This window comes from Dioscorea cayenensis, chromosome 12 (genome assembly GCF_009730915.1).
Source record: "Dioscorea cayenensis subsp. rotundata cultivar TDr96_F1 chromosome 12, TDr96_F1_v2_PseudoChromosome.rev07_lg8_w22 25.fasta, whole genome shotgun sequence".
Lineage (NCBI taxonomy): Eukaryota > Viridiplantae > Streptophyta > Magnoliopsida > Dioscoreales > Dioscoreaceae > Dioscorea > Dioscorea cayenensis.
In genome coordinates this window covers 11,635,071-11,648,663 of record NC_052482.1, presented here as the reverse complement: position 1 = coordinate 11,648,663, position 13,593 = coordinate 11,635,071, and the positions used below count along the sequence as shown (strand labels likewise).

Genomic DNA, 13,593 nt, shown 5'->3' with positions numbered 1-13,593 from the left:
TTATATGACTATAATATGACTCAATGGTTATATAATATATGGCTCAATAGGGATTTATTAATTATTATATGACTCATTTGTCTGATTTTTCTTTTTTTTCAAGGCATTGTAATCATTTAGCTACAAGACAAGCTTGTAAGTATTCATGACAAACAAAGCTGATCTATCATTTACATGAGGACCTTATTCACATTTAAATTGTCCTTTCAAACACAGCAACCCTAAGGGTTCAATAATTGTACCTGAAATCAATAATTATTCACTAGCATACTATTACCAAGCCCAAATTCTGACTATTGTTTCAATAAATACAATCAATAATAATGTAAATTGGTATGTTCTTTACAAGGACACACATTGTGCAAAAATTACAAACAAACAAAAAAATAAAAATAAAAACAAAAGAATGCACTACACATACATAGTTATATACATTTGCCAGCTGGTAACATGTTTGTCTAACTTCTTTACTTCGATCAAACTCTAAGCTTGGTTTGCCCTTGTATATGAGATATTTAAGAATTTAAATCCATCGTACACCGAAGAAGTGAAGGTGTGAATTTGCAGTAATTGAGAAAAATATATTGTGCATTTATGGAGTCTGAGTGAAGTTATTTCCAGGTGATAGCCTACAAGAAAAAGAAATGGCTATTAGTAATGAAACGGGTGATTGTGACGATGCTCATACGGAATTGTTTTATATCACTTACTGGAGAATCAATCCATCTTTTAATTTCAGGCTCTTTGGAACTACACCAGTCAGGTTATTATTCTGCAGAAAGCTGCAAGGCAAAAAATGGGGGTAAATCTTGATGAGTGATCAATAGAACATAATAGTATTTAATTGATAAAGGATACAATCAACATAATTTTGATAAAGAAATGGTGTGGATTACATGTTAAAAGCATTTCAGAAAGTTACATGGCAATTCCACCCGATAAAATCACTTGCATAACACTAGAAAATAAAGCCACGCCAACTTATAGGAATGTGTTCAATATTTATACATAGTGGATCAGTAAGATGAGAACCTTGACACCAGATAATGAATACTCAAGAGAACGTCAAAAAAAAAAAGGATGGGTCAAGAAATTTTAAGAGCCAAAAAACCATAAAAATAAAAGGACAAAACTTGACAGTCACAAAAAATTTTGTTTCTGTAATTAGATAATTTGATTACTGACTCGAGTTGTTTACTAATAATATGTAAAGCAGATCAAAGTTTTTCTATACTTAGCATACCAAATAAAATCCCTTCATCCCAAAATCAGAATAATCAAGAGCAATACATTCAAGAAATACTGGTGAACACTGGGATCAAATAGAATTCTAAATGACAGCAAGCCTAAAATTGAGCCAAGAGGTTTTTATCCAGTAGCCCATTAATCACAAATTTGAATCCATCTGCTCTTGATGAGATTGTTTAAGCAGGAAATTATAAACCAATAACATGACTGATATACAAATGCTTTCCCTCCAAATAAATCAAATTCCAAAGACTAGCTCAATTGGCCACCCATGTAAAAGCATTATAATTTACTATTAGCCCATCATTCATTCTTAACACCTGATATTAAAATTATAGAAGATGTTCCTCATACAACAGATATATTTAGAAGATTTTCTATGATACTTTACTTGTGTATCTTTAAGATTCACAAGTAAGATATGGTTATACATATAACACTCTTGACCATATCTTACAAATTACTAAGCTCAAAGCAATGGCTAAAAATTCACGGGAACTTCATATAGTTTTTGCGATAAGGACCTCTGCTCACTACGGAATTTTTATCAAGTAGCAGACTGTGTCTTAAGTTTTTAAAATTCTTTGTTGTTCAATCAAAAACTTTAGTGTTTGAATAAGGAATAAGAGAGAGATGAATTAAGTTTTAGAAAAAACTTATTCCCTCTGAACTAGAGTGGGAAAAATACGATGAATGGGGGGGATGGTGATTCTTTTATTTGGACATTTTCCCCGTTATTTGTCAATGCTCAAAAATATATCATTGCATGTGAAAAAAAAATGCAAAAAAAAATAATAATAATTAAAGAAAGAAAACAAAATATAAACAAAACATATGATCCATAAAGACAGATATGAAAATCTGAAAGTTCATAGGTATATAATTAAAGGATATAATTGACAGAAGAAAAAAATTAGGGGTGTCTTTTAAATTAACATTATTAAATTTAATAATTATTAAATAGCACTCCTTGAATATTTATTAAACTAACATAATAACTCTACATTAATTTATGTGACTAGTTACTTGTATATGTTTGTGTTATTTTTTTTAAAAATTCATTTCATGTGATTAAATTTATGTACTTGCATCTTAAATCTAATATAAATTTTAATAAATCTAATGAGATTCAAATAAGTTAATATTCAAAATATTTTGATTTTTCCAAATATTCATCAAGAGTTTCGAGTTTTTGATCATCATAATCTTTTCTTTATCAAAAATAAAGAAAACCAACATCATGGTATTGAAAAATATGACAGCATTTGCATTGAATATTATAATTGCAAAACAACACCATGCATACATAAGCTCAACTTATATCAACGTAAAAGATTTTTAGATGTTTTCAAATTTCAACAAATAAGATCATCCCACTATAATTTCTAAGTGCATTAAGTAATGATCAAATGAAACTAACTCTTTAAATACAATTAATAGTGATCATATTTAAAGCTTTAGAAAATAATGAGACATAATTGACTTTATTCTATTTTGAATTCAAACTAATTCTAATGGTTTGGGTGATATCTCTAACGTCTTCTCAATTAGCAAATTTTAACTTAACCTTGGAGGAAAGACTAGACATGGATTGATCTATAGCATGGGTTTTCAAAAGAGAGATTAGAGCTTTAGATTTGATGATAGAGACTTTTGCAATCTCTTGTTGACAAGAGAACTTTAAAAACAAAGAGAAATGTGGAAGCTAGGGTCACAAAACACATTAGATGAAGAAATGTAGAGAAGGCTGAGATCACATATGTTATTATATAATAAGAAAGGTACAACACTAGTTTCCTAAATATTTTAGGAGGACCACTATTTTAATAATGTTATATTAAAAAAAAAACCAGAATTACACAAGTATAAATGTAATTTTAAATTTTAAAATTTCTTAAGTAAATTTTGAATGAATTTATTAGAAATTGCTAGTGCAACCGCACTATAATTGGCATGATTTGACACCAAAACAAGATGACTTGAAAACCTTTGTGACGTGGCATAAATGATGACATGGCAAGGAGCCTTGGATTGGAGACAAATATCTTGGGAGATCTTGGAAAAGCTATTTTTGGTAATGTGTTACAATTTGAAGACAAATCATATCAAGACCATATTTAGGTGAGTTGATTGAAGACTAAATATTGATGGAGCTTAATTATAAAAATACCTATCAATGGTATGATTGAAGGCTATTGAAGGTATGAATTGAAGAAACCTTAATTGGTATGATTGAAGACAATTAAAGGTATGATTGAAGACATGCCTATTTTTTGCATGATTGGAATGATTGATTGAAGATCTATTCTTGGAAAGATTTGAAGGCCAAACTCGGGTGAATTGAAAATCAAGTTTGAAAAGTTTCGTGAAGACGCACAAGGACGTGCGCCCCTTGTGAATGGATTGCGTGGCGAGGAACTGAGGAGGTAGGCTAGTTGCCGGTAGTCGAGATCGGAAAATCGGGCTACACCGGCTCAAACTAAGCATGACCGGAAGGTTGATGGGTCTTGAGGTCGTTCACAACGTAACCAGAACTCAATCAAGTCAGCCGTCAAGGCCATGTTGCAATTCATGTTACAACAAGAGTTGCAACAGCTAAATTTGGAAGGTTTTAAAATTAGAAGCCGTGGAGATTCTAAAAGAGGTATGGACTATATTTGAGATGTTGAGGCGTCTATATAAACTACCTTGCTCTGAGATTGGGTGTGAGGAAGAGAGTGTGTGAGCACTAGACAATCTAGAGAGGATAGTGATCTTTATTTGTGAGAATAAGTGATAAAGTGCTTTGTATTCTATTATTTTCACCTCTTTTAGTGGATTGTTTATCTCCGGGCTTGTCCCCCCAAACGTAGGCGAGTGGGCACCAAACTGGATTACCAATCTTGTGTGTCTCCTTCTTGTTTGGTTTGTGTGAGCTTTTCTATGAGTGTTTGAGTGTTCTCAAAACCACAAACCACATCGGCGGAACTAACAAAAATTATAACAAGTTATGTACAATTGTTTCTTTAAATTTTTAATTAATTAATAAGCATAGCCAAATATTACCAACGGTATCTGCATTAAGAGGTGAATAGTAAATATGGTAAAAAGATACATTCCAAAACATTCCCTTAATCAGGAATAAGCAAATCCTAGTGTGGGGTTGTTCGTTTATTCCGATTAAGGGCCATTATTCCTTATAAAGGATGAATGAGCAGTCTATTTATTCCCAATCCAAGGGTGTTTTTTAGAAGGAATAAGGAGCTAAATCCACCCAAGTCTCCAGTCAAGCATAATTGAGAAAATGTGCCGTGGTTTGCACAAAAACCATTATCAAGGATTTTTATAAATGACAAAAATTATTTTCTCAAAAGAAAAATAAAGGGATGTTTTTTCACTCTTATAGAGTTCTAGCTTCTATCTTGTAACTGATTAAATAATTTCGACAAGTGATAGAATGAATAATGTTGCATGTCACAACAATGAATAAGTAACAGATACAATTTAAAATTTTCTTGTTTGATGAAAACTATTACTTTTGTAATATAAAAACAAAATAAATTGATTCTTGGAATCTTAATTAAAATCTAGTTAACTGCATGGAAATGAGATAGCAAGTTGGTAAACTACCACATAAGCATTTTCGAATGCAAAGAGGAGAGAAGAAGACATGGACAAAGAAATTAGGAAAAATGTTCAAACTTACAGTTCCCGTAAACTCTTAAGATTGCTGAATGAAGGAGGGATTTCTCCTATGAATTGATTGTCCTGCAAATGCCTAAAGCAAAGTTACAATTAGAGAAGTTCTATTACAAGTAATCAGAATAAGTAAAATTATCAGGAGCAATAAACATACAAATTTTCAAGCAACTTTAAGCGATTGAGTTCTGGAATAGGTCCTGTCAAGTTATTATCTGCAAACGATCTACAAATGCGATCATTGTTAGCAATAAACTTTTAAAATATGCCTAAAAGAGATGCATTCATTTTGGATACCCACATATTGGTCAATGCAGTCAAATTACCAATGCTAGGCGACAAAGTCCCAGAAAGCCCCATGCTCGACAAGTTCCTGTTATTCAAGGCAGAAAGCATCTCAATTTTTCCTATACACGGTAGAATACAAAGAAAATACAATCTCAGCATTTTCAAACAAACTAACAGGCTGATAATACGAATTTTGCCTCCTTCAGAGCAAGTGACTCCAGTCCATGAGTACTCACGAGGCAAACAAGGATCCCCAATCCAATTAGTTGGTGGATTAAGAATACTTTTCTTTATGCTCTCAAGAGCAATCACTACAGGCAGATGCAAAATGATCAAAGTAAGATTCGGATCAGTTCAAAAGTACCAACATGATGATTAATACAAGCAATCTTACCATCTTTAGGGATTGTTAATCCTTTAACAGGGAAAAGGCCAAAAATCTCTGCAGCATTGATTAACGGAGGAAGAGTAGATCTCGGAAGTAATGTAATTTTTGTAAAACCAGAAAGATTCCATATAGATGAAAACACCATTAGACCAGATGATGTCACCTCAAGGTTATTGATGAAGTTATTTTCATTTATATAGACACTAAAAGTCCTTGAACTGCTGAACAATGGGTCTGCAAAATAAAGAGCAATATAATAGCTGGAACTTGAGAGAGACACAGGGGGCCACTGTAGCTCCATGGTTTTATCTGGATCAGCTAATAGGGCAGTGCGTAATACATTTTCAGGAGGTAGATTCCAGAAACCAGATGCTGATATGGTCTGATTGCTACTAGTGGAATTCATAATTCCTGCAACTGGCTGCCAGAATCGACGGAAGTTGTCATCAGGGTACCTAACGTTCGAAATCATACACCAATTTCAAAATTGGTGAGTTCCACAAAATAAATTTATCAAAACAGATAATCAAGAAAAAAAAAACAACAGTTACTAAAAGGGGAAGAAAAACAATGGAATTTTACATAAACTGAAGAGCAAACAGGTATTACCCAATAGTAGGTCCAGTACTGCCAAAATTGCTCCTTGCTATAAGCCCCATAGCATTCTTACTGAAATCAGTAGCGTTATACACAGAATTCTCCAAAAGAATCACTTCAAGTGCAGAAATGAAAGGATCGGACTCCGTATACACATTCACTCCAAGGCACACACTCAATCGCTTCCCTCTAGCCCGGAAAACACCTTCATAATAAGATGACAACCTGTTAGCATAATCGCCGGTGGTGTTGACGACGGTCCAGAAGGTCCCATCGACGATCAGGTCAAACACCGGCGGCGATCCAGGGCCGCCGTAAAAGTAAGTGGCGCGAACGAGGTAGGTGGCGTTGCGAACAACGGGGATCGCGTAGCAGAACTTGCAAGGAATATCAGAGGCTTTGAATGGGAAGGAGCGGAGGGTGGAGAGGATGGGAAGGAGGCCGGAGATTGGGAGGTTTTTAGAGACGCCATAAGAGGTATAGGGATCATCAGGAATCCAAGAAAGGCCATCGATTTCGGACGCAGAGGAAGCTCCGCAGTCGAGGAGAATACCTGGAAAGAGATGAGTGAGAAGAGAGAGCGGAAGAAGGAGAAGGATGGAGATGGGGCATACCTTGAAGCACTGGGGATTGGGAGAGGACGGCGGTGAAGAAGGAGGAGAGGAGGAGAAGGAGGGTGGAGAGAGGAGTCGCCATTATCGTGATGATGGAGCTGGAGATGGAGATGGAGATGTGGAGCAGGCGGGAGAGGAAGAGAAAGAGACCAAGTTTGATGGTTGAAAAGGTCTGAAGACAAAAGAAAGACGCCAAGGAGGGCAAAACGGGAATTTTATAATTATTTTTGTTTTTAATTTGAGGGGCAGAAGAGCGGTTTCATTGAAAAATTTATTTTTAATGTTATGTTTGGATTGAGGGCCGACGAAAAAAAGTAAAGTAAAATGAGAGCTTTGGAGGGTTAGAGCCGAGTCTTCTCTCATTTGGATTGATATTTTTAATTTAACTAAGAAAAATGAAGGGTTAAATCTGACCCTCCGAAACCCCTCTTTCTTGGACCTCGATTTGGGGTGCCCGCGAAGAAGAATGATTTTAAAATTTTTTAAAAAACCTTATTACCTTTAATTTTTTTTAAATTAATTACATAACACCACTTCATAAGTTTTTCCGTTTACTTTTTTCAATCAAATTTTATTTTAATCAAGTATTCACATAACATCCATCACAAATTTTTGTTTTTATGTATTTCTTTTTTGTTTACTTATTTTTTTTATCTGTTGTGTTTTCTATTTCTCAATTCATCCTTAGAATCATTTATCTTAATAAAATTTTATTTTTTTAATATTTATTAAATCTATTTAAAGTGTGAATTTATTTGAGATATTCATAATGCATGTGTTTAAATAGAAATAAATAATTTTTTATTTAATAATAAGAGTATAATTGGTAAATCATATTATTATATATCTTTTCTTTTCCTTTCCTTTCCGTAACCAAACAAGGTTTACTAGAGAACTCTCATTTCTTTTTTTCTCCATAAAGTTTGTCTATCCAAACGAGGGTTGAACCCGTTCTTCCTATTCCTCACTTTCCCTCCCCTTTCCTCCCTTTACTTTCCCTTCGACTTTTGACTCCAAACACTATGTAACCAACATCAGATGTATTACATAGAATATTATTTATAAAAATGTGAAATTAAATTTTAAAATCCACATAAAAAAATTTAAGTGAATACTGAGTTTATAGTTTTGCTTCATATTTGCACATTCTTGACTTTCTTTAAATATGATATTTATCCCATATTTATAAAAAGAATTCACTTAATAAAATAAAAGAATAAAAATATAATAATAATAATTTGAAAATTTTTAAGTAGGTTAGGATCCATTTGTGAAGATTTTTTTAATCCCTAAGCTATACATATTATTAAAGTAGATGTATAATCTACTCCGAGAGAGTTTCAAGGAATAATTTTAATTTTTCTTAATAACATTTAACTTTTTATTTATATTACTTATAATATTAATAATTGAAAAACACTAATTATGCCTAATTATTTATGTAATAAATATCTATAAGACCTTTAAAAATTTATTTATGTAATAAATATCAATAAAACCTTTGAAATTAAAGGTATAAAATAGTTTTTATGATGAGATTGTTTAATTATATTATTTTATATATGATATTGCCCTCAAACCTCCTCACAAAATTTTAAAATCTCCCATGTGAAGCCGTGGAAAATGCCTAATTTACACTAAAGTTGGAGTTTTCTTGAGGTATATGAGGGATAAGGTAAAGATTATAAAATAAAAAAATAAAACACACAAAAGAAAATTATTAGACAACAAGAAAGTCTTATTATTTGTTTTTTATTAAATTAAATAAATTTTAATTATTGTTTGATTCTTATTTTAAAAGTGGATCAATTCTAAGATAACACATGTCAAACTGCACTGATTATACAATAAAATACTATGTAGTAAAGACTCCCCATTTGATCAAAATTATTAAATTCAAAAATAAATCATATAAAAATATTTTAGTATAATAACTTATATTTTTATTATAAAATAAAAGTACATTAGCATGGGAATAAATTTTTTTTTTTTTTTTCAAATGATACCTCAAAAAATGGAAAACACCCCAACATTGAAGAAAATGAAATTCCTCCCAATCAGAAAATCTCATTCCCAGATTTAATCTGATACACTTGTAAAGAGTGATCTCCAAAGATAGAGAATCTCACTCTCTACAAAATTACCCGGTAAAATTTAAACCAGTTAGGGGGTGTTTGGTTGGAATGATTGGATTGAGAATAAATTTTTATATGATGTAAGCTTTTGTTTGGATGTGGAGTACTGGGAGTGGGAGAGGCAAGTAAGAAATAGAGACATGAAGGGGGAGTCTCTCATTTTTTATGGGAGTTGGAGGGGAGTGGAAGTTATGATGGGTAAATGGGTTTACTTATTTAATTATAAATATATTAATATAAATAATTGATTATAATAATTAAATAATAATTAATCACAAAAATACTTATATATAATATTAATTATAATAAATAAAATGAATCGTATTAAAGTGAACTACTTTAATTTTAATACTTAATTATTATAATTAAAGTGAATAATTATTATGACTTAATTTTCTTAATTAAAATTAAATAGTTATTTATAATTATAAATATTTTTAAAAATATAATTAGTTATTTTTATGGTTAATTAATTGTTAATTAATGATATTAGTAAAGATTTGGATATTAGCAAATGGTGCCACTAAAGTTAAATATTTATTTATAATAATGAATTCATTTCAATACTTAAATAAATTTAAAAATAATTGTCCCAACTCATTATTATCTATATAATAATATTATTCATTTATATAAAGAGTATAACAATCATTTATATATATATATATATATATTTATTTATTTATTTATTTATTTTAACTATTTTCATTCCTAATAAACTACCTCCCTTATCCTTTCAATCAAATATAGTTTTTATTCTCATACATTTTTCAATCTCCTTTATTTTCATTACTCTTTCATTCCTCTATTTTTTTTTGCAACCAAACCACCCATACATTCTTAATCTAGAATAAAAAATTTTATGTGATATATGATGTAATATTCGTCACTTTTAAAAATTCCAGGTGAATGACATTTGATAACTTCAATGACATGATTATTTAAATGAATGCATTATGGTACTTACAAGCCAAATAAAATAATATAAAAATTATATGTGTGAATTGTGAAATGAAATGATTCATTCGTAAATTCATGAAACAATTCTATCAAAATGAATGCATGGGAACTTCTAATGTTAATTACCCCATATTAATGCATGGGAATCTCCGATTAAGAATAAGTGTAAATGAGAAGCAATAAATATGAGAGAAATTAATTTGATCAATTACATAAACTTGATTGAGAATACAAAGATTAGAAAACTCTAACTCTTATAATTCTACTTCCCTAATCTCTCTCTAGCTTTACATAATTTGAGTCTATTTCAACTTTGTTTTATCCTACCTTTCTGCTAAAGATTGCGCCGAGGATGTCTCCTTTGACTTTATTGACTTTGGTCTTATTTTTCTTGCTTGTATTTTGAATATCAACTGGATTTCAAGTTGTGATTTCTCTACATTTGTGAATCACAAACTTTAATTCATTTGATCTAGACTTTTGAAAACCCCGACATTTAACGCTTGTAAAGCTTTCAATCTTGAACTCATGAAGCTCTTTAACTCTTTGACTTTTGATGTCTCGAGATTCCTGAACTCATTTGTCCAATCATTTGGACTTTTCAAACCTCGACTCTTCTATGCTTTTGAGCCATAGTTTGTGCATCTCTGAGTCATGATCATTCATATGATTCGATCACTAACTTATTTTCTTTGACTTGTTTTTTTTTTAAGAATATTTTGTGGATTTTGGGTGGTGATCTACATTTGTTTGTGAATCATAAACTTGATTTTTTTTTGAAGGCTTAGTGTCTCACTTGTGAAACCTCTTTCTTCATCATTATCAAGTAAACATTTTTTTGTCATTCACTTGAAACATTTTGTTTTCTTCTGCTCAAAGCTTTTTTTCCTCCGAAAATATTTTTTTTAGACATCACTTAGGGAACTTTTTTTTTCACTAGTTGAGATTTTTTTAGTCAATTTGAGAGAGCTTTTTTTTCCCTTTTTTTTAACATGTAAGGTGTGAGCATCATTCAATAATTTTTTCTTGCTCGGAAAAGACCACTATTTTCCCATGTAGATCTTAAGAGAATTTTACTTATGAAGTTTTTTGACTCACTCAAATATTTTCCACTTCATCAAGAGGGTTCTCTACCACTACATTAAACCTTGACATAGTGGGTGGTCTTCGAGATATTTTCCACTCACTCAAGAGAGTCTCAAGAGGTAATGAGAAAACTCTCACAAGAGCTCTCGATCACTGCGTTGAACTCAGCATGAGACTTGTGGTCTTCAAAATATTTTCCACTCAACTCAAAAGAGTCTGAAGAGGTAATGAGAAAACTCTATAATAAGAGCTCTCTACCATAACATTGGACTCAGCATAAGACTTATGGTCTTCATAGCATTTTCCACTCAACTCAAGAGAGTCTCAAAAGTTAATGAGAAAACTCTCAAAAGAAGAGCTCTCTACCACTACATTGGACTCAGCATGAGACTTGTGGTCTTCATAGCATTTTCCACTCAACTCAAGAGAGACTCAAGAATTAATGATGAACTCTCACAAGAAAAGCTCTCTATCACTACATTAGACTCAGTATGAGACTCGTGGTCTTCATATCATTTTTTACTCAACTCAAGAGAGTCTGAAGAGGTAATGAGGAAACTCTCAAAAGGAGAGCTCTCTACCACTACATTGGAGTCAACATGAGACTCGTGGTCTTCATAACATTTTTCACTCAATTCAAGAGACTCTCAAGAGGTAATGAGAAAACTCTCACAAGGAGAGCTCTCTACCATTACATTAGACTCAGCATGAGAGTCTTCATAGCATTTTCCACTCAACTCAAGAGAGTCTCAAGAGGTAATGAAGAACTCTCACAAGAAGAGCTCTCTACCACTACATTGAACTCAGCATTAGACTCATGGTCTTCATAGCATTATCCACTCAAATTAAGAGAGTCTCAAGAAGTAATGAGGAAACACTATAAGGAGAGCTCTCTACCACTACATTGGACTCAGCATGAGTTTATGAAAGTAAGTCTGCAAATTTATAAGTCTGCGAATACTCTTTATTCCCAAGTTGTTAGGAAAAATTCTGGCTTAGTTTCCTTTTTTGGCAAAGGATCTCCTTCAAAAGGTAAAGTTATCACAACCACATAAACATGAATATTTGAGGGAGGAAACCACAAAACTACACGATACATCGAATTGACATCTCAACCACAAGGGACAAAATATATGTAGTACTTGATCTTTTAAAAATTGTGCATGATTTGGAGGGTGGAGAAAATAACCCAATCATATCAAAAAAGAGTGGGTTGATGAAAGATATAGAGGACAAGAAGGAAATGAAGTCATTCCTCACAACAACATCCCAACATGTGGATGAGGCTGAAAAGCAGCTCATGCTAATAAGAGAGAAACTACAAGAGTTGAAATCTCAAGAAGAAGAACAAATACAAATCATCTCCTCAGGGAAAGACCTTCTATCTTCTACCCCTTCTATTGATGTAGTGAATTGACACGCGTCCGAATATGCGTGTAAACTGCAAGTGCACGGGTGTCGAAGTAATAATTACCCGGTGAGTGGGTAGTCGAATCCACAGGGAACAGGGCTACTAGTACTAACTTCTTCTCTGCTTTCTAACCTAATGATAAATGGAAAGGTGTGGTGATTTAATGTGCGAAGAAATGAATACCGCAGACAAATATACAAGGGTAAAATGGATGGAGATCTCAATCAGTAAAAGTGGGGTATTCGGGCAATGCCCCCCCTAGGATTCAGTTATTAGGTACCGAATAAGCAAAGTATTTCTATGATGAGTAAGTTAAATCGTGGAAATCCAAATATAATCGGATCCGGCCTCCCGATCACCGATACTAGTCCCCTACGAGGTCCCGGTGGAGAAATCGCTCAAACTCAACACCTCACACCACATATGACTGCAAAGCACTCTAGGGATTCCAAGAGTTGTATCCGATTCCTAAAGATTGATCCAACCCTAATTCCCGGCGAAGAATCCTAACCCCCTACAAGGTCCCGGCGGAGAAATCTCTCAATCTCACGCCTCACACCAAATATGGTTGCATAGAGCTTAAGGAACGGAGATAGAATACACTCAATCGGAAGGGAGAGGGGACACTCCACTATCTCATGACTCACCCTCTCAACCCTCTTTAACCTTGAAGTTCTAACTCTAATGGAGACCTCTCTCACATCAAAGTAACAAATCATGCAAATCCAATCAACCACAAGGATTAATTAAACAAGCAAGCAATGAGAATACAAGATTAAAAACTTAATCAAACTCGGATTAAATAGAAACACTAAGCAAATCCACAAAAGATGAGAATCCTAGGGTTCACAAGCCAAAAATACCCTCTTGAGTTTTTAGCTCTCCATGGAGCAACATACAAAAACACACCATCAATGAATGAAAGTACATTAAAACCATAGAAATAAACCCCCTTATATATGAACTGATGGCATTGATGGAGAGCTTCGACGTCTTGAAAGACCCACTCCGAAGCTAGGTTCACCGGTGGCTTCCTTGATGCTATGACGGAGGAGGAATCGATCAAAGTTGGTGATGAAGCGCCTCCAAAGCCGCAAAGACCTCCTCTCCAAACCTTAGCCGTCTCACCCCTCAAGAGCCGCACAAAAGATGAGAAAGAATAGGGCAAAACGGCTATTTATAGGCCTT

The 13,593-nt window shown here is 32.9% G+C and overlaps 1 protein-coding gene across 1 annotated transcript; it reads right to left on the bottom strand.

Annotated features, from left to right (window-relative positions):
- Positions 1-276: 276 nt before the first annotated feature.
- On the bottom strand, positions 277-6,960 carry LOC120272982 (putative leucine-rich repeat receptor-like serine/threonine-protein kinase At2g14440). The gene is made up of 9 exons (XM_039279626.1): positions 6,814-6,960; positions 6,212-6,752; positions 5,609-6,057; positions 5,390-5,525; positions 5,228-5,299; positions 5,084-5,152; positions 4,934-5,005; positions 711-782; positions 277-629 (listed from the first exon to the last, which is right to left on the bottom strand). Exons 1-9 carry the CDS (start codon positions 6,893-6,895, stop codon positions 593-595), a joined length of 1,530 nt encoding a protein of 509 aa, XP_039135560.1. The 5' UTR covers positions 6,896-6,960; the 3' UTR covers positions 277-592.
- Positions 6,961-13,593: the final 6,633 nt, after the last annotated feature.

Excerpts from the sequence above, each read along its gene's own strand:
- LOC120272982 (XM_039279626.1), bottom strand. The coding sequence starts at position 6,895 with ATGGCGACTCCTCTCTCCACCCTCCTTCTCCTCCTCTCCTCCTTCTTC. Across the intron at positions 6,058-6,211 it reads AGTACTGGACCTACTATTGG|GTACCCTGATGACAACTTCC; the intron begins GTAATACCTGTT and ends TTCGAACGTTAG. Across the intron at positions 5,006-5,083 it reads TTAAAGTTGCTTGAAAATTT|GCATTTGCAGGACAATCAAT; the intron begins GTATGTTTATTG and ends ACTTTGCTTTAG.